Source organism: Pyrus communis, chromosome 8 (genome assembly GCF_041283825.1).
Source record: "Pyrus communis isolate YQ-2024b chromosome 8, ASM4128382v1, whole genome shotgun sequence".
Lineage (NCBI taxonomy): Eukaryota > Viridiplantae > Streptophyta > Magnoliopsida > Rosales > Rosaceae > Pyrus > Pyrus communis.
Window position 1 is genome coordinate 3,032,534 of NC_142572.1, and position 25,333 is coordinate 3,057,866.

General features: G+C 35.6%; 1 protein-coding gene across 15 annotated transcripts; it reads left to right on the forward strand.

The window, feature by feature from the left end:
• The first annotated feature begins 3,073 nt into the window (after window positions 1–3,073).
• LOC137716712 (auxin-responsive protein IAA8) lies at window positions 3,074–7,933 on the forward strand. 15 transcript variants are annotated; one of them, XM_068456086.2, is made up of 8 exons: window positions 3,086–3,173; window positions 3,307–3,404; window positions 4,211–4,659; window positions 4,754–4,971; window positions 5,075–5,301; window positions 5,415–5,553; window positions 6,823–6,884; window positions 7,531–7,933. In XM_068456086.2, the coding sequence occupies exons 3-8, from the start codon at window positions 4,252–4,254 to the stop codon at window positions 7,566–7,568; spliced, it is 1,092 nt and encodes a 363-aa protein (XP_068312187.2). In that variant the 5' UTR covers window positions 3,086–3,173; window positions 3,307–3,404; window positions 4,211–4,251; the 3' UTR covers window positions 7,569–7,933. The 15 variants fall into 15 exon arrangements, with proteins under 15 accessions (XP_068312186.2, XP_068312187.2, XP_068312191.2 ...); XM_088698499.1 differs by having other exon boundaries at window positions 3,120–3,173; window positions 4,208–4,659; XM_088698500.1 differs by having other exon boundaries at window positions 3,120–3,173; window positions 3,307–3,394.
• The last annotated feature ends 17,400 nt before the right edge of the window (window positions 7,934–25,333 follow it).

The window sequence follows — 25,333 nt, forward strand, 5'->3', positions numbered from 1 at the left end:
CAAAACCGAGATACTTCAAACCGCGCCCGAATCACCCTTGTCATGGACTAGATTGTACCTTTCACGCGCCATATGGTGCGGGAGCCAAGAAGAGTGTGGCGGGTGAAGAAAGGAGGTTATGTGTCGCGTTCTGAGGCCGGCAATACAAAAATAAAAGGCGCTTTCTTTGTCCCCCAACACATCATTTCGTTTGGCCCATGTTTTTCTCTGTCCCCCTCTAATTCTCTCTCACGCCCTCTCCTCTCCTACGTAACTTAATTACTATTATTGTTAAAAAAAACTAATTAAATGATTTCTAATTCTGTAATTCCACTTGCTCCCCTAGTTTTTTTTTTCCAATATTCTTTGCCCATACAGGCATTTACAAAAATAAAATTACAAATTATGATGGGGGTTTCCCACATTTGCCCTTTTATAATGCAAGGTAGGACCCTGGTTGGGTAGGGCATGTGAATGCAGCCTTGGGTGTGGATCCATTGGAAGTCAAGTCATGCATGTGAGTGTGCGAGAAGGAATTACATCACATCATAACACCATTACAGTAATATAAAGACAACTTTTTTTTATTCACATGTCCTAATTTTATTGAAACGATAAAGTGATTTTGTACTCGTATTATATTCTTGTTTATTGACATGAGGTATCACGTAACAGTATAATCGTGTCATATGAGGTGGGTTTATGGTTTTAAAGTAGGAGTTTGGATGTAACATGGGGCAATTAGGAGGGGAATCTCTTGTTTAGAATAGGAGAGAATAGTAGGGAAAGCAATGAGTGGGGTAGTTAAACTTGAATTATGAAATGTTTGGCTATTGTATTTGATATGAAGGTGTTTGCTTTTGGTTTGCATTTCGTAATGACTACATATGTTTCCATGTTTAATGGCAATTAAGCCCTAATGATTTGCTTGTTAAGAACTACAAAGTGTGCACATCTATATAATTTGATGACTAAATAATTTCATATTTTATTGGGTTTTGCATCGATGATCTTTACAAAGTGAATTATAATATCCGATCATAAGCAAGGAGTTTCGTGAATTGGCAACGAATTGAACTACTTTTGTTTAAGAACTCCTTCACAATTTTGTGGAGCCAAGTATCTGTCTTGAAATAATAGAAGCATATAATGCGTGCTCAATATGTCTATAATTTTTTATATCCATACTAATTTAGAGTAATATTAGGTAGATTTATTAGACCACATTTGCAAACCGTGTCACATATGTACCAATAGAAAATAAGCAAGTTAATCAACACTTAAGTAATAATTCAATCATCAACAGAATTCACTATTTCGAATTATACAGAGAAAAAGACAAAAGAAAGTGTGAAAAAAAAGGAGACAAAAGAAAGGGGAAAGTGCGTATACAAATAGCAGAAGTTTGTGATAGTATTTTACTTACTCAAGTAATGAGAATAAGCACGTTAATCAATACAAAGTAATAATTCAATCATCAACAGCTATATCATATGATTTACTTTAAATTGACAGTTTCGTAGTATTATCCAACAAAATAGGATGTGTTTTTATTTTTATTTATTTATTTATTTTTTTAATTAAGGGGGATGGCCTCTGGTATCTGGATATTGGAGGGCAGTATGATTACGCAGCCATGCCACTAATTCTCAGTTAAAGTTAGAGCATGGTTTAGTGGGTAAAAGTGGTATTTATGCAGCACCCCACGCTCGATGAAAGAAAAGGAATCACTGCCCAGAAATTGTAAGACAGTATGATTCCTCCATATATATCTGTGTATGCTGTTGCTGCTGGTAGTGCGAAGTAGTTGTCAAGCTCAGCAGTGCACACACTCACGCACACATCCTCACGCTCACAGAATATATCTGCTTTGCTTTATTAGGACCGTATGATGTGATCTGATGCGTACCAAAAACTCATCCCATCTTTTATATTTGGATTCAGCCTCAGCATCCGCCATTTGCATGGACAATTGGGCATGCACTCTCTTGTTTATGCTATCCGAATTTTAGGGAAGAGAAATAGGATTTTGCATTTTTATAATTTGGAAATGCGTATAGTAGGTTGGTTCCAGAGAGTTTTTTTAGGAAAAAAATAATTGAAAAGATGTTTAGTATTCATATTTTAAACGTCAAATAAATAAATAAATTCATGTTGGTTAGTAATGCTTTTGTAAAATAAATTTCAAGATGATGGTGGTGGTAGTAGAGTGGTTGTGGCAATAGCGGGGTATGGGGCAATGATGGTGGGAGTGGTGGTATTGGCGGCAATAGTGTTACAAGGTGATTGTGTTAACAAAAGTTGTAAGAGATGTTTGTAGCAATGATGGTTATGGTGGCAGAGAAGGTGACAAAGGTGGTGACCCTAGTGGACCGTGAAGAATGTGGTGGTGGTGCTGATGGCGGCGATGGTTGTGGGTGGTGAGACAATGGAGGTGTTAGTGGCCATGATGGCTAAACGATAAGATAATTATGCAAAATTTATTTAAAGGCTTGTCAGCCGAAATGATCCATAAAATTAACTTAACTCTTCAATTTGGTCTTTGACAATATTAATCAATAAATGTTTTTAGCACATTACAAAAAATCAAGCGAAATCCTAATGGTAGAACCACATTGATGTTTCGCATTCAAAATCAACCAGAAGATTATCGATTTTTATTCTTAAGAGATAAATTAAGGAGTTAGATTAATCTCATAATCATTTCAACTAAAAACCTTTCTCTGAACTATTGTGAAGAGGAGGATTCAAGTGAAGATATTCGAGCATAGAGAGCAAGATACTATTCTAGTCAACTTAACTAAAATCAGATTACAGATGACATTTTATCACAATGATAGAGAAAAGTGTTACTTTTACACTACAGTGCGAGTTCCAACCATTGGCTCCTAATCTATAACTAATAAAAAAATAAGGAAAAATTTGAAATAGGTCCATTTTTATAGACTACTTTTTGAAATATGTTCAATTTTTAGTGACTTTTGACTTTTGAAATAGGTCAAATTTTAAATTACTTTGGACCTATTTCAAAAAATCCCAAATAATAAATCGTTTGACATAAAAAATAAAAATAAAAAAACCTAAAACCAGATTATGGTGACACTTTGTTTTATTAATGTGTGTTATTTTAATACAGGGAGAGAGACACACATCAGACTGCTTCTCTTACTTTGTGCCGTATGGAGGGTCCTTAGGTCTTTCTCTCTCTCTCTCTCTCTCTCTCTCTCTGTGACTCTCAGCTTCCTGTCAGCCAAATCAAAGACCTGTTCTTCAATCCAAAATTTGTTTTGCTTTTTCTGCAGCCACTGATCCACCCAGTCGTTTCAGGTATACTCGCCGTAGTCTCCAATCACCTCCGCCGAATCGTTGCATTTTTCCGAATTTTGGTTTCTGGTAATCTTCACTTCCAGTGACTGTGAGACACAGTGAGTTTTCTCTTCTTTTTTGTTTGTTTTGATTTCAGCTCTCTCTTTCTTTCTTTTCCCTGGTTTTGGGTATCTCAGACTTTGAAGGGAAGAACTGGTTTTTCCGTTTTTATTTCTGGGTCTCTCTCTGTCTCTTGTTTTGAAATTTTCTTTTTATTTACTTGCATTGAATTTCCCCACAAAACCCTTTATTTGTTTATGGCACACAGTGAATCAACGCTCATCAATTGAATTTTTTTTTTCTTCTCTAATTATATATCAAAGTTCTATAACCATTTGTCCTGAAATCTGAAAACCCACCATCAATTTATTTTATTTTATTTTATAATTCCTGGTTGTGGCTGTGATTTGGTTTCTGAATCTCTGTAGATATGATGATTGCAACTTGATCAGTAGATTACTGTTTAATTTTCTTCAGTTGTCTGACCTGCATGTAAATATTGACAAAATCTTCAGCTTCACACTATTTAATTTTTTAGTGTATCCACTGATTAATTGTTATATGAGAATATGCTGAAGTTATCATTGTAAATTATTTTGCGGGCTTTCTTGTAAGTATGGTTCCTGGGCAGAAAACAAGATTATTTGTATTTTAAGGGATGCTTGATTATTTGTATCCACTGATTAATTGAATCTTTCGGCTACTTGTGCCGGATTTGTTTTCTCATTAAGGGTGGATTGCTGTTGTTAAATGCATTAGTTTTCGTTCTTCTTGGTCCTTTTTCAGGATTCTCAGAGTTCTTTTATTTCTGATTAACGTCTGTTTTATGGGCGTTTTTCTGAAGATATTTCATTCCATTTAGCAGGTTTCAAGTATAAATTGAGTGATTTTGCATTGTGAATTGTGATGTCTCCGCCACTGCTTGGTGTTGATGAGGAGGAGGGTCAGAGCGATGTTACATTATTGGCTTCTTCGGGTTCTATGGAGAGTGTATGCCAGAACAGTTTGGAACTGAAGGAGCGAAATTACATGGGATTGTCTGATTGCTCTTCGGTAGACAGTTCGAAGGTCTCTGCTGTCTCTGATGGAAGTAAAAGTAGTCTGCATTTGAAGGCTACAGAACTTAGACTTGGGCTTCCTGGATCCCAGTCTCCTGAGAGAGACTCAGAGGCGAGGGTAATCTCCACTCAACTTGATGAGAAGCCCTTATTCCCGTTGCATCCTCTAAAGGATGGCCACCTTTCTTCATTGCAGAAAACAATTGTTTCGGGGAACAAGAGAGGTTTCTCCGATGCTATGGATGAGTTCTCAGAGGTAAAAACAACTGGTTTGCTTGAAGAGAGAATTGGATATGTTTATTTATTTATTTATTATGTCTAGCTTGACGATCACCTGATTTGTGATGCAGGGGAAATATGCTAATTCAGAGGTAAACCTGTTACTGTCACCCAGACCTTCTCCAAACTTTGGACTGAAATCTGGTTCTGCTCTTGAGAACCTTGGGACTCAACCACCCAAAACAAAAGAGGTGGCACCAGCAAAGGTAGTACAAGAGAGGCCTCATGCTGTCAACGAAAGCAGACCGAATCATAACGAAAATAGTACTAGCGGTGCACCTGCTTCCAAGTAAGTGCGAGAAAATTGTCGTACCACTGAAATTTATTTGGCAGAAAATTTGTACTTTGGTCTTTCACGATGAAAATGGAGTCTCAGCTTCTTTATATATCAGGGCGCAGGTTGTGGGTTGGCCACCTATAAGATCATTTAGGAAGAACTCATTGGCCAGTACATCAAAAAACACTGAGGAAGTAGATGGAAAATCGGGCCCTGGTGCTCTGTTTGTCAAGGTCAGCTTGGACGGTGCACCTTATTTGAGGAAAGTAGATTTGAAAAATTACTCTGCATACCAGGACCTTTCTTCTGCTCTTGAAAAGATGTTCCGCTGTTTTACCATAGGTGAGCAGTTGCGAACATTCAATGTTTACAGATGTCTTTGCGAATATGAGTTTAAGTAGAAAGCTTCTGCATTTTGTATGGATCCAGTTACTGCTATGTTGGTATGATTTCAGGTCAATATGGATCTCATGGAGCTCCAGGCAGAGAGATTAGCGAAAGCAAGCTGAAAGATCTGCTTCATGGCTCAGAATATGTTCTAACTTATGAGGACAAAGATGGTGACTGGATGCTCGTGGGCGATGTTCCTTGGGAGTAAGTTCTCATTCATCTGCACATTTGTTTTTCTACTAAGTTCATTTTGTTACGTACATAATGGACTTGCCAGTGATACAAAAAAGCTTAAATCTCAAAAACTGCCCCTTTACAACTTAACTTTTGCATAGGCTGGCAATGGAGTTACATTTTGTATTAAGTAGCACGGATTTACATTACTTTTTTGGTTAGGGTTACGTTAGTTTGGCTATAATTTAAAGGGAGCTGTTATCTGCACTCCGCTCTAGTAAAAAATATAATGGCGGGAGGAGTGCAGGATGAGTATTTTTGAGTGCTAATAACATACTCAATATAAAATCTGAATTGATTTTGAAATTTTGCAAGTCAATGAACTAGTGAAGGTTTTTGTTACTCTTTTTTTTTTTTTTTTTTTTTTTGAGCAAAATGGTGAACTTTCATGGATAGGTAGGTGTCTTTGTTGATTGTTTATACGAGCTTCTATATGCTGCATACAGCATGCACGTAACTTCTATGCGCACATTAAACTTGTTTTATTGGAACCCTAGATTAGGACATCAGTTTGATATAACTTGGGATGGCTTGAACTTGAATAACATGTGGAAAACTTATAAACTATGACTGATGGAGGTGAAACGTGATATTGTAATGTGTAACCCATAGAACTTGATGTTAGTCGTTATTTATGGTCATTGAGGGGGACTCTTGTTAAGCAATGCAATTAAAGTATATCTGAAGAATCATAAAGACGTGAATGTAGATGTAGTTGCATTTACCTTGTCAACCATCAACTTATATAGATGTAGATGCAGTTTACTTCCTTTGTCCGCCATCTATTGAAGTGAATAAGGCAGCGTCACCAAGAATGGCATCGTTGTTATAACTATGAGTTATAAGCCAACATGTCAAGATGTTAGTTTAGATATTCATAGGCATAATTTTCCATGCTATAGTTATCAAGGAACTTCTTAACCAAGGAACTTCTTAACCATTAATAAGATAGATTGTTTCTTATTCTAAGGAGGTGATCTGTTTTCTTTTGTAACGCTGACCTCTCATGGTCATAACTAGGTGTGATTGCAATGTTTCAAAATGTGGGCATCATGGTGAGCTTTAATGTGTTGCCATGCATGGACGGTTTATGTTACTATGTGCCTGCATCTATTTATTTACCATTTTGCTTTGATGAAGTTAAATATGTTCAAGTGTAATGTTGATTTTGAATATGTACCAGGGCTTTTTAATATTTTATTGTCTTAAAGTCTGATTCAAAATATGGACTTTTGACAGCATGTTCATTGATACCTGCAAAAGGATGAGGATTATGAAGAGCTCAGATGCCATCGGCCTAGGTGCGCATATTATATTCTATTATATTCCATGGATTATCATTAATCAGGATCACAGAATTAAGACAGCCCTTCACTTTCCCCTACGATTGAGATTTGCACTTTACTGATTTTATTCCAGCTATAATCCCAAAGAAAACGTAGGTTATCCAGGGAGTTTAGTTTTGTCTGTAAATTCGGAACGTTTCCTTGTTAGGATTGCAATGGTCGAACTAATTGGGTGCTGATTATGGTGTTAGTTTTCATTAGTACATAATTGAAAACAAATAATTAGGATTGAAGTTTCAAATACTACAGGGTAACAGGAAGGAGTACATCCAGTATGCTGTTTTATTTATTCAAGTTTTATTTAGCAGATAAGCACAACAAAGTTTGCTCTCATTTCACCTGTATGTTTCGTAACTTCAGCCTTCTAAGATTTTACACTATCGATCTTAACCACATTTAGATTACAAAAACTAAGTTTCTTTTATAAGAAATTGGGCCGTGCTTATTGCTTAATTATGGTTTCTTGTGATATGCTCCGTATTCAACCTTATTCTAGTATGTAGACGGGTGCAGGGTACATCGGTGAGTTTGAATATAGCATATGCATATTCCACGGTATCCTTGTCGTCTTTGTATTTATTTTTGTTCATTTTATGTACAGCACCAAGGGCCATGGAGAAGTGCAGGAACAGGAACTAGCCAGTAATATACATTGTGATGTCTTCCATCCAACAGTCTGGAGTGAAGGCAATGCCTAAAACCACGGCAACCAGATAAATCGGAGTGCAAGGATTTGTAGATCTTTGGGCTGGACGGGACATCACAGGTGGCTGGTCTTACTATCTTAATACTACATCTGTGTTTTTTGTTTACCGTGGATTCATGTTTCCGAGCGTTCTGTTTCTAACTTATTGACGTTATCAAAGCTACCGAAACTCAATCTCTGCAGTTGTATGTGCACAGGTTCCTGTTCCCATACAGGATCCTTAAGTTTGTAAAGTGCCAATTGTTTGTGAACCTTTTGTGATGAATTCGTGTGAGCTAAAACTTCCAAGTTTCTGTCATTCTGCCTCCATGTATTCTATCCCCTCCTATCCCAGGGCATTTATCTGTTTGGCCCCACTCGAATTCCGAGACCGGACGAAGACCGGTGTTCGGTGGCTTTATTATTAAGAACTTTGTAGGGTTTATAGTTTGTGCTTGAATTATTCAGATATTGCCCATATTAGTAGGTAGTGTTTACCAGAAAGGTTAGGGGGGTCATGTTCATGTTGCGGTGTTTGGATTTATTTGTGTAGTTTATGGTTGAGAAATTGCAAATGGGGCCAAACGGCCCAAAACCGAACAACTAACCATGAATGCTCCTGGGCAACTTATATCTGGTATTATTTTGGGGTCGTCGGAATTCTATTTTATTTTTTGGTACAACCGATATTGGGGGCATGCGGAATCGAACTCAGGACTTTGTAAAGCCTTGGTTGAAGGACTGGTTTGGATAAGATAAGTCCAATTAATTTGATTATAAATCTTGTCTATGGTGGCGTTAAATGTATCATGGATCGTAGGGACGGGCATGGTCCGGTTTGATTTGGTTACTCCTCAGAATCCGGTTTGATTTGGTTACTCCTCAAATCATGTATCGAATTGTATAGTATTTTTGGTTTGGTTTGGTTCTTAAGATATAAAAAAATTAAAAATCAAGAAAAACATTGAACTAAACCGGACCGACTCAGTTGCGGTTCAGTTTGGTCAGTTTTCGGTCATGGGTTTGATGTGAGCTGAGCGGAGGCGAGGGAGGTGATGAGGGTTGGATCGGAGTCTTAGGATACGTTCGAAGTCAACAACCTAACCTTAGACATGGGTTCGAAACCAATCCAATCTAATACCCAAAGCCTAATCCAATTCAGTCCAAGCTAGTCCACCAAACACGTTGTGGGTGCAAAGAGTGAATGCTCTGAAGTCTTAAACTAAAGTGAACTAAGTCATGGTTTTGACTTCAAAAAGAGAACTCTAAGTTGTTCCTTTCCTCATGCACAAATATGCAATCATCTTGTAATAATATCGAACGTTTCGATATAATCTTGGCTTCTTAAAATTCGTTTCAGCTGAGTCGAGTGCATATCTTTGTTTCTCTTTATCTTCTACACCAGTAGCTCATGTATTAATCAGTTTAATCAATTGGTACAACCACCAGAAGCCCACAAATATTCGTCTACGTCGCCATTGGTTTATATACGATTCAATTGATATAATTATATTATAAGTTAAAGTCGTGGATTGTTTTAATAGATTGTGTTGTCATACACATGATTGAACTAGGGGTGGAGCTGTGAAGGGACTAGAATGGTCCCGGGCATATCCTGACATTTTTCTACATAGAAAAAACCTAGAGTATCCATATGATTTCTAAAGATTTTTCAGGGTATTAGGGCCTAACTAGATATCCTTCATTGGGTTCAATTTGAGGCTGGTGGCTATTATTTAGCTAACTAGCGCCCCTATGAGTTTTGAGACTCAGGTGATCAGAAGAGGGAGAGAGAGGGGAAGTAGGCGGGAAAACTGGTTTTTAATTTGCTTTATTTTTTTATTTTATTCCTTGAAGTCTTTTAATATAATTACTTTCGCTATTTTTTTTTCCCTTCTATTCCTCTCCTCCTTTCTTCCTTTGTTTAAAGGGTCTTTCATTTGAATCTGAGTCAGGGTACTTGGCATGGAGGTTGATTGAGGAAGAGAATGACAAGAACGACGTCATACCAAATCCAAATGATGATGATCAGTAGCTTAGGACACATCTAATCTTTATTTTTCTTAAATCAGAAGAGCATTTTAGAGTGAGACTTTGGACTACTTCTGAGCCAAAATTCTAATTCCGTCACTAAATTGAACTGTTAATTAATCGCAGTAATTTATATATATAAACACAGGATTTTGAATGGAATACTCAAATAAATATACATTAAAAATAAATAAATAAATAAACCTCAATTGTTCTGGTGATAGATATCATATTCATTCATGTTTATCAACTTCTGACGGCCTATACAATTGATCTAGCCTTATTCTGTCATATTATTACCTGCCTCCAAATCAATATATGCCCATTCCTCCAATTACTAATGCCAAAAAGGAAAACACCCTTTTGAATCTTTGATGCAGGTCCTTTGCCCTCAATTATTTCCATCACAAGCACAACTGATCATGTGCCCGTTATCGTTCATATACTTTATTTTATTTTATTTGACTTTTATTATTTGTTTGGAAGATTTCCTTCACTTTCCCACACAACGAATATTTGCTCATTATGCTAAAGTGATGGAGATACTTAATACATTTTTATCATGGTTAAATGAGTTAGCATCTACAACTAAATAGCGAATAGAGATAAATCTTAAAATTTAGATTTATCTAAATGTGATAAATAAAATGATAAGCATTACTAACACTTGAGGGTAACGAGCAAATACGTACCATACCCAGATTACCTTTCTTAGTGCCATATCTTGGATTAGTTAGCATCTACAAATAACCCAAAAAAATAGTTAAACCTTTTTGAGAAGGAAACGAATATCAGTCAACAAAGGAAACCATGGAAATTTTGGTCGGTTTGACCACAATTAAACGCACAAAAAGGTTAATTAAACATTTTAATTCAACTGATCTCATCTGATAAAATTGGCCACTGATTAATTAAACAAACAAATCTGAGATGTAAACATGTGAAGTAGATTAGAGACGACTGATTATCTGCATGCAACAATATTCTTTGGTACTTTCTGTTTATATATAATAATATTACTGGGGAGTTGGAGTGGTTAGCAAATGTTCGTTGGAATTAAATTCAACAAAGTAAGATTGCATTTGAAGATTTTCCGTCTTAATTATTATCATCAATTTTTAATTCCCACCATCAACTTTCATAATTGCTGCTTTAGACTCTCATGCATGATTCTCGTCATCTGATTTTTCCTGTACTTGTTATATGAAAAAATTATATACTGAGTGTTCATTTGAAAAGCATTTTAGTTTTAATTTTTAAGTTTTACTTCTTGTAGTTGAGATATAAAGAACGTTTATAAACGGGAGGGGTGAAGAAGGTTGGTGAGAGGAAAGAAAATAAATGAAGATGAAAACATCTTAAAACGAAAATTAAAAATTGAAAACCAAATAGTTATTTAACAAACCATATATGTGTGTGTGCAATTAAGGTTAGGGAAACCAAATTTGTTAAATCATATAACGTGATTGTTGATGATTGAATTATTATTTAAGTGTTAATTAATGTGTTTATTATCTATTGGTGAAACATCACATGATTTACAAATTTAATTAGTCTAAAAATTAGGTCTACCTAACATTACCGTGTGTCTAAGTATGTATGGAAAGATGGCAGTGAGTGAGAACAATATTTCGTATGCAGAGAGACATGGTGGTTTTAATTTAGATAGAAAATTAAAGCAGCCTACTGCGTGCATGTTGCTCCTGCATCAATGCCATGATCTTCATAATAATTTATAACCAAATGCTCAGTTGAGTCAATTTTGTGACATGCCACCACAAGCAGCTAGACAAAATTAACAACTCAATTTTGTATTCGAGAATACTCCCGTATATTTCATTATTCTCTGTAGGCAAGTATTTTAATAATTAGAATTTTTATAAGAACGTACTTAAAGACTAACTTAACAAGGAACTCAATAATGGAAGGGAAAGAAATTCCCCACAGGCCAGATAATTAGGCTTCCACCGACCCTCGTTCTCAAGTTGGTGCATAAGAGCATTTTTACTTATGTAATTGACATGACTAGATCCTAATTCCCCAATCCAACCCAAAACACACCTCCACCTATTTTTGGGTCGCCAAAGCTCATCAGTCATGACTGGTGCTGTGTCAATTTTGAGTAAAAGCCCAAATCCTTGGTGCTTACGTCAGGGGATCCACTTTTTTTTTTTTTTTTTTATGTACTAGGGGCGTGCACCACACTCGTCCAACTGGAAGAGTGGCAAAAAAAAAAAAAAAAATGACGTCTGGGGACCACCACAATAGTCAATTATGCTTCGAACGGTAACTTGCCAAGTGGACATCTCAAACGTCCATTTCAAATTCTCACTTCAATTTAATGGTTCTTTTTCATTCCGTAGTACTAATTTTTTAAAGATTGACTCTGCAAAAATTAATTAAAACTAAGATCGTTTAGTTATTGAACTGTATAAAAACAGATAATAAAATTGGTAAAACCTTACGAACCATCTATGTATTTGCTACAATAAATTGACTATATGACCTTATTTTTAATTTATTTTTTTGCAAACATGATATTTACAAAGTGATTCATAATATGAACAGTTCTGATCGTAAGCACAAAGCTCTGGATTCGAACACGAGGAGTTTTAAGTTAGAGTTCCTACCAATCCTTTAGTAACCAATCATTCTTCTTTATAAAAGTCAAGTTGAATATGCAAGGCAACTTGAAATTGATAGGAGACGCAAAACTATGTCCAAGAGGTAGACGAAAATGCATCCCCGACTACTTAAAGCTTTTTCAAGGCACGAATGAAGAGAAGTGACAAGGAGAAGAAATCTTTTCCGTAATGACAGACCTAGCACCTCGAATCTTAGTGAAGACGAACCTAGCACCACAAAATTTGTTGAAGATTGGCCAAGCACCACAAATTGGTTTGAAAAAAAAAAAAGAAAAAGAAAAAAGAACCTTAAAAAAAGAAAAAAAACATAACTCAACAAAGCATGAAAAAATAAACATAATCCAAAAAAGCATTAAAAACACGATCTCCAAACCATTTACTGCTTCCCTCTAGCCCTTTAATCTAGAAAAGAGAAACGTAAATCTAATAAGAAGTATATATATCTTTGATCACATAACAGAGATATACATAAATAAAAGAAATACATGCCGTATTACAAATAACTTTTAACTCTAATTTACCAAAAGAACTTCATCAAAACCAGTTCATGCAAATCTTATTGTTGTCTCTCGTCACATGACGAGCTTCATGAACTCTTGATATTCAATTTTTTTTTATCGTAATTCATTTACATGGACGGGCCCCCGGAGTAGGGTCTTGTTGATTGTACGGACGCATGCTATATATGATTGGACGGTGCATGCAGAAAGACCACACATATTGACATGAATCTTGTGATTAAGGTTGGAGATTCCTTAGCTTAGCTGTTGTAAATATGAGTGTTGCAACTAGTTTCCTCCATAGCCCGCGGCAGTACCCAGATGGTCAGATATCAATGTGACCCCATGTTTATTGGAATCTCAATTGCTACATACATTGCTAGGTTGAGGTTGATATAAGAACACGTTCCTCCCTAAAAAACCACTTCTTTCATCATTTGTGATGATAACTGTGTTGTTAGATTTAGAGACTGAACCAAACAATTGTTCACTTGCATGGCTTCATTTGCGTAATTAACGGCTTCAGTGAGCCTGACAGACTTTAAACTACTACCTCATATGAATAGTTTAGAAAAAAAGTTACTGAGATAGCATTTTTTATACATATTTTAGTGTACTATTTGAAGTGGCAAGTAATATATAAATTTTATGTCAATTAATAAGTTTATTTCATTTGAGGCTGGTTATAGATACAGAAATGTGGTCGACAGTTATAATTTCTATAGCATTATTCATAATTTAGTATCGCTGGGTGTGTTCCATTAATTAATTTGAGATACTGAAATTTGACTACAACAAAGCATTAAACTTGTGTGATTGAGTAATTTGGGTTGAGTTGGTGAAGTAAGATATCGAGTAATTTTTTTCCCGATTCAAGGAACGGGAACTGGAGACAATAGTTGATTCATTTTTTACAAGAAGTGATAGTACATTCTTTAGACACCAATATATTGATCTAGGCAAGTGGCTTTATCACAGTGGTGAAAATGAATTATGCCTTTACATGACAATGTGAATTCGAACTTCAATGGCCAATCTAACAAGACCTATCGTTTGACAAAAGAAAAATACATTGATTTAGAGATGATCGCACAAATATGCATAAAAATGAACTTCTAAAAGTTAATACAAGAAAGCACCCTTGTACTAGCACAAGCATTCCGGTATAAATCCGCCACAAAGATAGCAGATGCAACAAACCTATACCGAAGCATCTGAAATGTCATTCCCGATAAGCGAGACCATATCACTCACTAGGAGGAAAGACTGGCGCCGACCTCTTGCTCCGGCTTGGGGGAGAGAGAGGACACTACAATATATCCTTTATTGTACTTAATCACTCAACCTTCTGAAATTGAACGTTGAAACAACAATTAATGAACCGTCGACAGAAGTTGATCTTTCACTGTGATATATATGATGTAAATGTTTCTAACACAAGAACTGTTAAATCCTACCAAATATTTAATTCCCGCCACCAACTTTCATAATTGCTGCTTTAGACTCTCATGCATGATTCTTATCATTTTATTTTTCTTTCTATTTTTTTTAACAAATGATACACTAAGGGGTAGGGAAATGAATCTAAGACCTCTTACTTACAAGTGAAGAGAAATACCATTATACTGTAATACTAAGTAACTATTTTTCCTCTACTTATTGTATGCAAGATTATAACACTACTTATTCTCTATCTATGTAAGGCACGTTGGATGCCTCGTATACTTAGGGCTCATTTGATAAAAATTTTAGTTTTAACTCTTAATTTTTTACTTCTTGTTCTCGAGATATAGAGAAAAGTATATAAATATGAAGGATGCAGAAGGTTAATGCTAAGGAGACTCTTTCAAACTCACCTTACAATTCAACGTTAATTTTTATACCAACATCATAAAACATTTTGTCAAAAACATGAGACGACAGAGAGTCCATAAAGAGTCCAACTTTTAACCCAGTCTCCTTACCATTTCTCAAATGGAGAAGAAAACATGAAAGGGAAAACTTCTTAAAACGAACTGAAAACAAAATAGTTATTTACCAAATCATATGTGTGTGCACATGTATGTATGGAAAGATGGCAGCTGTGAGTGAGAACAATATTTCGTATGTAGAGAAACAAGGTGGTTTGGAATTTAGATGGAAAATTCAAAGAGCCCACTGCGGGCATGTTGCTCCTGCATCAATGCTATGACCTTCATAATAATTTGGGTAAATGACAAAAAACTATCTCAACTATTGGTCTCACGACATTTTCATACTTCATTTTTTTTAAATAACAATGTCATACCTCATCTTACGAATTTGTGCCAATGTCATACCTCCGTCAGTTTTTCTGTTAATTTCTCTATTAAGTGCTGACGTGGCTAAAGGCGGGGCCCACTCATTAATCCAATTAGATTAAAAATTTATTAAATATATTTTTAATAATTAAAAATTAAAAATAATTTTTTTTTTATATTAAATCTCTCTCTCTCTCTCTCTCTCTCTCGCCTTCTTTGCATCCCCAAAACCCCTTCCCACCTGAACCCCCCACCCCTTCCCACCCGTCCCCCCCCCCCCAACCTTCCTCCACCACCCTCTCTATTTCCTCTCTCTCTCTCTCTCTCTCTCGCCTCTCTCTCTTCTCTCTCTTTGGGCAAGTATGGGGGATCCACCCTAACCCACCCGAAGTCTACTTCCTCCCACTTTTCTCTCTCGCCGTGCCCAGAACCCTCCACACCCACTGGATTATTTCATCCGCCCTCATTTCTCGGATCTACCTGCAAGCTCCGACCCAATTCCCTTTCCCATTCCATTGCCCACCGTCGATCCGCCGTCGTTGCCGTCTCCGAAGCTATCAAGGAGAAAGGGAGAGAAGGAGAGCTATCAAGGTCGGGGCCGACAAGGCTACTGTTCAAGCGTGAAAGGGAGAAAGGGAGAGAGAATACGGGAGGAAAAAGGATGGCGGATGAAAAACCCAGGTGGGTTTGGGGGGTTCTGGGCACGGCGAGAGAAAGAAGTGGGGAGGAAGGAGACTACGGTGGAGAGTAGAGGGAGAGGCGAGAGAGAGAGAGAGGGTGGTGGAGGAAGGTTGGGGGGGACAGGTGGGAAGGGGTTTTGGGGATGCAAAGAAGAGAGAGGCAAGAGAGAAGGGGGTGGAGAGAGAGAGAGAGAGAGATTTAATATATAAAAAAAAATTAATTTTTTAATTTTTAATTATTAAAAATATATTTAATAATTTTTTAATCCAATTGGATTAGTGAGTTGGCCCCGACTCTAGCCATGTCAGCACTTAACAAAGAAATTAATAGAAAAATTGACGGAGGTATGACATTGGCGTAAAATCGTAAGATGAGATATGACATTGTCATTTTAAAAAGACAAGGTATGAAAGTGTCATGAGACCAATAATTGAGGTAATTTTGTGTAATTTACCTTAATAATTTTAACCAAATACTCAGCTGAGTCATTTTGTGGCATGCCACCACAAGCAGCTAGACATAATTAACAACTCAAATTTGTATTCGAGAATGCTTCCGTACATTTCATTCTTCTCTATAGGCAAGTACTAACTTTACAAGGAACTCAATAATGGAAAGGAAAGAAATTCCCGGCCGGCCAGATAATTAGGCTTCCACCGACCACCTTTCTCAAGTTAGTGCATAAGAGGCATTTCTACTTATGCTACTGAGATAATATTTTTTAAACATATTTTAGTATACTATTTGAAGTGGCAAATAATATATATTATTGACATAAGTTTATTTCATTTGATGTTGGTTATAGATACACAAATGTGGTTAATTAATTTGAGATACTGAAATTTGACTATTACAAAAGCATTTATACCTGTGTGATTGAGTAATTTGAGTTGAGTTGGTGGAGTATGATATTCAATAATTTTTTTTCCAACTCAAGGAACAAGTACTTCGGTATAAATCCGCCACAAAGACAGCAGATGAAGTAAATCTATACCAAAACACACTTAATGTCATCCCCGACAAGAAAGACTACAAAAATCATCGCTGACAAGCGATGCTCCATCACTCGCTAGGTGAGACCTCACTCACTCGCTAGGAGGAGGTGCCGATCTCTTGCTCCGGATTGGGGGAGAGAGAGGACAATATATCCTTTATTGTACTTATCCACTCAAGCTTCTGAAATTGAAAGTTGAAACAAACCGTCGACAAGAGTTGATCTTTGACTGTGATATATGAGGTAAATGTTCTAACACAAGAACCGTTAAATCCTACCAAATTAATAATGGATGTTTGGAGGAAAAGAATGTCATTGGAAAATACTTTTTTGTATGTCCTTTGTTGTTCAATCTGAGAAAGGGTGCGCCCCTTCCCCCTGCTAAAGAGTATGTTTGATTTTTTTTTTTTTTTTTTTTTTTTTTTAAAGAAATTTATACGTAGATGGTTTGGTTCAAGAAATCACCAGATTTTTGTTAATGATGATTAATTACTTGAGGATTGTAACCATTTGAATTAATATTAGGGTTTCTTTTGTTCAAGTTCTCGCAGTGAAACGTCCAAGCGGGGAAAAAGAGTAAGTTGCATAGTCAGTCGCAATTCCAATCCTGATGTATATTTTGTCTCACTTAATTTTCTATGGCTTGAATCAAGTTTTCTCCTGCTCGGTTATAATCATTTTGAAGCATCAATATATTATCAATTTCCACTAAAAAAAATTATATATAATGAATAGTAATATTGTTATATTTTGTTTATTACATCCGCAATGCTCAAAAACCTCGAGACCCAACCAGCAATAATGTATTCATGGAATTCGTTGGATTGGCTGCTAAACTGGATTAGAATACTAAATAATCATGGTAATGATGAGAGCGGCATGTTATAAATAAATATAAGCTTAATTCTTTTTAAGATCAGCAGCCATGTTACTAATTAATTAAAAATATGAATGATACGATATTACATATGGTTGTTAGGGGATTATTGTAATTTTCTTTTTTTTTAACAAATAATATTATCTATACTAAGAGAGTCAAGGTGGACTTAACCTCACAATGGGTTAGCAATTATGTTGTCCAAATTCGTTTTTGACGAAAATCGAACCTCAAACCTCATACTTACAAGTGAAAATAAATACCATTATACCGTAATACTAAGTGGTAGAAGATTATTGCAATTAGTTTATCACGTATGTGATCAGTTGGAACATGTGCCCCAATAATTAATTAATGGTAGCATCTCACAGGCCAATTAGAAGGAGATCCTCACCCAATTATTTATATATTTTTTATCAAATATTTCAGGTCTTCCTCTTAATTAATTGCTTATTGCTTAATTAAAATAGATCCATCACTTAATACATACATCACCCATGTGCCTCTGTAACCTTACCAACCAATTACTATCACTTTGAACTATATATTCCAAAACCAACTGCTAATATCTATTTTAAAAGTCCCTTCAATAAGACAATGCCAACCACCTCTTAATGGTAGTCGCCTATAACATCAAAGTTATGACTTATTCAATAAGGTGGTGTTATCCACATATCCATTTTTATTTTTCATAATTTTTAATCTTCGGATCGAATGAATTGAAGAAGATTTATCCACACACCTCTTTTTCTCTCTCACACGCTCTCAATTTTTGACCGTCCGATCGAATGAATTGTAGAAGATCAAAGGGCAGTAATTAACAAATGGTGTGTGAAAGAAAAATAAGTGTCGAATAGCACCATCATTTAATATTATAGATAGAGAAATGCTAGCAACTTTCTTACTTCTCTTTATACCACTAGTATTCTAAATTTTTTCTTTCTTTATTAGCATAATTAAAATTTTAGTTTGTCAAGTAAAAATAATCATATTTTTAGTTTTGTGTGTTAATGAAAGATATGTGACATGAGTAAAAGTGAGAAGGTTGAGTTAGTTGGTAAAATTAGGAATAACTCATCTAAAATGTCATTGTGAATTTATATTTTCACCTTTTATGTTCCTCTTCTTCATTTTGTTTTTTGATATGCCTTTGAGCACGCTACTCGATTCAATGACTAAAAACAAGAGAATTAAGTGTAGAAGGTAGAAATGGAGTGAAGAAATCACTTCTCAAACTCGACAACATAATAATTAATTTGGGATTAGAAGCTAAAATTAATTATTAAATAATCAGCAACCATGCTATATTAATTAGACAGGTTCAGTGGACTAATTCAACAGGTTATGGTGAATGCATTGTGATGGGATCTCTCGATTAACAAGTTGCTGGACAACAAATCCAGAGCTTGGAGTTTGCAAACTGATGGGATATTTTTCCGTATGGGTTGTCCAATATTATCTCATGTGCTATATGAGAGTTTTTCCTAAACTCCAAATTGTTCTTTGTAATATTCTCTTCTCTTGCTCAAGTTGTCTAGTAAATTTGCTACACAGTTTACTTTTATTCATCATCTACATTTTATTTTAAAGTTCTTCTATAAATATAGTAATTTTTACCATGCGGACTGCGAATATACAATTATTTTATTTGCATAATCCCTGATTTTATTGATTTAAATCCAGTGCGATGTTTGTTATGAAGTTAATTAAAATTGATGATTAGGAAACAAGGTCGTAAGACAATTGACTTTATTTTAGGGAACTGTTATTAGCATTCCAACAATCTCATTCTATACTCCTCATAAGTGTATTTTTTCTTTCCATCTATAGAAAGTTTGGAGTGCCAAATGAGATTTTTGGAATGCTAATAACAATTTCCTTATTGTAACGTGAAAAATTAGTAGTATATTAAGAAAATCACTATTTTCCCGTGTGGTAGTATGCATATATACACTCTTGTAGCTAAAATTATAAGTGTGTGATGAGATGCTAGCTAGAATAAATGAAGGTTTCATATTTGCGAACCAATAATCCTCGATTATAATGTAAGACTTGTAAATAACTCATGTAATCTAAGGTTTTGTGGTCATACAAAATCTAGCCATAGATCAATGAAAAGTTTACTAATTAGTTATATATCAATGACTTTTTTTATTTTAGACTTGGTTAATGTAGTATTTTTATTAATTAGGTTTAGATCAATTAAAAATGTCACAAGTATTGCATGCTTATATACATATTAATTTTACCTCTCTGCCCAAATAAAATCCGACAACCCTTTATTCAAAGTACGCAAAACAAAACAAAACAAAAAAGAGAGAAAATTTACTGAGAATTGTGAGTTCAAAACCACAACTTGATTTGAACCAAACCACTCGGTCGAGTTCAAGTCACCACCACGCATTTACTGTAAATTTACTGAAAAATAGTGAAAAAAAAAAAATCAATTTCTCACTGAGACATTTCGTTTAACATTTGATAGGTTTGTTGTCGTTAGTGAAACATATTGCGCACATCTTAATACATATTGTTATATGTCGAAGCAATCTTTATGAGCGATATCTTGTTGAATATTGTCGACGCAACCTATTAAGAATATATGTCTACTATTGGTAAGTACAAAAAAGATTCATATTTAAAAGATCCTTGAAAAATCCTTTCATATATGCTTTCAGAGCTCCGAATAATCTTGGGACCATCTTAATTCCAATGTGCATCTACCCCTTGCAATATTGGGCACCAAATATTATACTTACTACCATTTTAGAGTAGTGAGCATCACTGCTATTTTAACTATTTTAAACTACTGAGGCAAAAATACACTGTGATTTCCTACTCATGAATATGTGGTCAACAGCTTTGACTGAACCGACTTAGGTTGTGCCACGTGGCGACGGCATAAACAAATTCCAAATGATGGGACAATGGTGACGTGGTATCCCACATAGTATATATGCTAGTGCCACTTGGCTAATATAAGTGGTCCACGCGGGAAGAACTTGGGTTAAAGCCACAAAAACTTCGCTGCCTCGGTATTCACAATCATGACTGACATGCATGGATGCATTTACATTAATTGTCATAATATAGAAGAAATTTTTTTTTTAAATTATTAAATTTTTAATACAAGTATCTCATTATTTATATACAAATATGTAATGTATTATTCCGTGTCTTAAAACACTGAAAAATCTCGTGCTACATACGTAGGAACAAAAGATCCCACTACCCGACGCCTAGTTGCCTTTGATTTAGTTAAGGAAGAAAAAATTTATGGTCTAAGTCATCGGAAGAAAGTCCTATCTGGATTCAATTTGTGAGAATTTTAGGGATCTTCTAACCGTTAATCAGGTATTATTTGTGTTTAATTTTAAATAGAAAAAGTGAGATAATTTCTGACATAAGATCCCCACAATTTGGATCGGATGGGATCCAAATCCTAATTGACCATGTTTAACTTTGAAGATAATTGGAGTTTGAACATAAAACTAATGCAACTATTATGCATGGTATTTTTATTCTCTCCCTTTATTACCCTTTATTACATAATAATTTTGTTTTGGAATATCATTAATTCTTTTTTTATTTATTCAATTCAATAGTTAGTAGAAAAAAGAAAGCTGGAAGGGACCAAACATTTTTGTTCTTTATTTTTTTGATGAGGAGCGGAAAGAAGTGATTTGAGTGGCGAGCGCCAAAGTTCCGCGGTGAATAGTAATATTTAAGTTTGTAACATCCATTTTGGACGTAGAATACTTTTTTGGAAGGAGAACAGTGAGATAAGTTCAACTTGCACATCTTTCAGAACGTACGATGGATTTTGCCATTTTAAAACCATTAAAGAGTTAAAAATGGCTTTATGTTGTAAACATTCTTAGTTGAAGTGTGATTATGTAAATCTTATATTAGATTTGATTCTAGTTATCCTTTCCTATTACAACTTGTATTACTTGGGGAAGAAGGAATATATTCTCTCATTTTACTACTATAAATAAAGGCACAATGTAGGAAGGATAATAACACACATTCCCCTACAATTCTACAAACACATCTCTCTCAATTTCTCTACCCTTGCCGCCAACCCCCTTTAACCTTGTCAGATAAAATAAACCACAACACATTATTAGCACGCTCCTACCACTGCGCTTAGGAATCTGACGTTGAAGAATTTTTCTACATCAAACCAGTTCATCCATATCATCACGCAATTAGGTTCTTTAAAAACAACTGTTTTTATCTCGATATTTTTGCAGTCCTGATAGCATGAACATTCACCATAATGCATGACCTAACTTTACGTTTTTCAAATTTTAGATTTTACATAAATTGTGTATGCATCATATTCATAATTATTGAATTATGTGAATTTGATATTTGCCATGAATTGCATTAAATATATGTACATGCATTATATTATTGAATTGCATATGTTTTGAATTGAATTATATATGAATTAAATTGAAAAAAAAAAAATTCGATTGGGAAAGCTAAGGTTCTTCGAACCCGTGCCCTGCACTATCCCATCCATGGCGATGGCCACACCGTGCAAGCCCAGCCCAATATCGATCACTGGCCGCAAGCCTTGAGCCGAAATGGTGCACTTGATGCACCACCGTCCCGACCCACAGCCTGAAGCCCAAGTCTCCCATGTCGGTTTTCCAATGAAACACGACCGACAGTCGTGAAAATTGGACAACACTTATCGTTTTTCATAACGATTTCTCGAAATTCCAGAAGAATTTCATTTTTTTTTTTTCGAATTCAATTGACTTCATTTGGTTCTCTCTCCCTTGATGTTGAGATTTCATCTCCATCGACAAACACTTGGTTTTACGACTAACCATGGCTTGCCTCGACTTGGAAACATTGTCTGACACGGCACCGTCAACTAATTCCGGCGTTCTTCCCCGGCAAAGCACACACAGCACGCGTTGGGTTGTTCTTTTGGTCCAACAACATAACCCTTTGGGCTTTGGTTTTTCACAGACCAATCTAAAACCAAAACTTGGTTTTGGGTTTGTATGCCAAAGCCCGCTGCAAACCCTTCTTTTAGGCCCATTGGTTTCCTCTAACCCGAAAAAAAATTTAAAAAAATAATTTTTTTGGCCCGCCTAAAGCGGGCCGTGTGCATTTTTTTGAAGGCTTGCTTTCAGCGGCCCAACCTCCTCGTGGGCTTGGCAATCCCACCTGAGACAAAACCCAGCCCACCCTAGGGCCTAGGATGCGCAACACCATTTTTTAAGCCACCTGTGGGCTTAGTTTTTTCTTTTGGGCCTCGAGTTTTATTTGCCTAATTATTTTAGACCCAATGGGTTTTATATCTTTTTCACCCACACTTTAAATTAGCTCGAAGTCCAAATAATTAATTCAATTATAATTATAGACCTAAAATTATATTTTGCATATTCTTGTTGAAGATTTATGTATATATATATATATATATATATATATTTATGTTTGCTTGTAGGAATATATGAACTTGAAGTTCATAATTATTTTTGAAACCTGAAGTTTCTTATAAACATGCCTTGTTTGAAAACTTGAAGTTTTCATTTAAAAACATCACCCATGAAAACCCGAAGTTTTTTCATGCAAAATTAAACCAATACATGTCTATTAGAACCTGTATGTTCTACTCCTATGTGAATGGATTGATTTTTTCTCCATTACACTAACCACATCTTGTCCATCTATTTTGTGATAGGAGCATGTCGAATTTGAACAAACTCGACTTCACCGCTTTAAAGGTCTTTGGAAGAAACTACCTCAAGTGGGTCCAAGATGTGAAGCTCCACCTCACTGCAAAGAACTTGCATCCCGCTATTGAAGAAGAGACGAACAACCCTGTTGGCGAAGCTGAAAAAACCACCGCTATAATCTTCATCTGAAGACATATCCATGACGCTCTGCAAACTGAATATCTTGCTGAGGAAAATCCACGTGCACTATGGGTCATTTTGGCTTATCGTTTTGATCACTAAAATGACATATTCTTGCCTAAAGCAAGACATGACTGGCAGTATTTGCACTTCCAAAACTTTAAGTCTGTGAATGAATATAATTATGAAGTTTGTCGAATCTGATTACTTCTCAGGTTTTGTAATGAAACTTTGACCGAAGTAGATCTCCTGGAGAAGGCCTATTCGACCTTCTCTGCTTCTAATATTGTCCTGCAGCAACAATACAGAGCTCAGAAGTTCACTAAGTTCTTGGATTTGATCTCTATTTTACTTCTTGCTGAAACCAGAACTAGTTGTTGATGAAGAATCATCAAGCTCGACCTACTGGGGCGACTGTTGTGCTTGAAGCACATTATAGCACAAACCAATGCCCAAAACGCCAAAAGAGGCATGGTACGGGTGGCCAGAAGCCATCCACCAAGGTCAACAGAGTCAATGCCCATCCAAGGGAGGAATCAAAGCCCAGAAGCGCTCAAACCTCGCTTCCAATGTCCCGAACTTCAAGAATAAGGGCAAAGCACCTGAAACCATGGATGCAGATATGTGCTATCGTTGTGGTTCAAAGGATCATTGGTCTCGTGTTTGCTGAGCTTCCAAGAAGGTTGTAGATGATTATCATTCTCGTCATAAGAATCAAACTTAGTGCAAGTGGACGAACCGGAGACTACAAAGATGGAGGTTTCTGACTTTCAAGAGGATACCATCCCTATGGAAGATTAGAATCTTAGACATAGACTTATTTCTTTAGTTGAAATAAGACAATGGGGCTGAATTCCACCTAGTGGTTGAACCCCTCCTTTGTTTTTGGTTGATTTTTGAACAATTTTCCTTTATGCTTGGATTATTTGTTGGTGATTTGTTTTTTTTTTTTTTTTTTTTTTTTTTGGATATTAAGTCTTAATTAATTACCATCCTTGAATAAATGAAATTATTTTGAATTCATATTTGTTTTTAGAAGTTTTATGCATGTGACCAATTCAAATTAAATTTTCATTCTAGGTAGCTGGAATAGACTTGTATGGATTATCTCAACAATATTATATAGATGATTTACATGTGACTTAAAAAACGTAATGTTAAAACATCATCCCGAAATTAAAGAGAATATGCTTGAACCAAACAAAGTCCAAAAACCTCATCTTTTTTTCAAAAAATCCCAAGCTGTTTAGCCAAATATTACAGCAAGGAAATTCCCCAGACCAGTGAAATTTGTTCTTCCAAGAGGTTGAGTGATGCCTCCCAAAACAAAAGTAGGGTGAAGCAGCAGTATAAAAAATTACCTACATTTGTAGCCCGTCAATCCAGAACACTGCCAAACAAAATACACTGAGAATCATCTCCCACAAGGAAGAGATCCGCAGAAAACTAGTAAACAAACGTTAAAGCCGCTTTACAGTTTTAATCTGCCAAACTCTGATTTGAAAAGATTAAAGTTGGTAATTTAAAAATGATTAGGTACTAATTAGATTAGGTTTGAACGCACTTTATTCCTTGAGGAGTTGACATTGACAAACCCATTCAGCATCTTGAAAAAAACGTCAGCAGTGAGAAACTTGGGGTAAACTTAGGGTTAGGGTTAACAGCATACGTAGTAGGACTAGTCGGAGTCCCACAGGGACCCCACGTGAGTGTCGAAATTATTGACCTTTGATGACTACTTCTGTCAAACTTTGCTGTCCAAATCAACCTGTGCCACTCTGTGATGCTTTTTTGGGAAGGTACGAATACTATAGGCATCCCCTCATGAGTCAT

Coding starts and splice junctions, on each gene's coding strand:
- LOC137716712 (XM_068456085.2), top strand. CDS start 4,252: ATGTCTCCGCCACTGCTTGGTGTTGATGAGGAGGAGGGTCAGAGCGAT. Junction 4,972..5,074: donor AGCGGTGCACCTGCTTCCAA/GTAAGTGCGAGA, acceptor TTTATATATCAG/GGCGCAGGTTGTGGGTTGGC. Junction 5,302..5,414: donor GTTCCGCTGTTTTACCATAG/GTGAGCAGTTGC, acceptor GTATGATTTCAG/GTCAATATGGATCTCATGGA.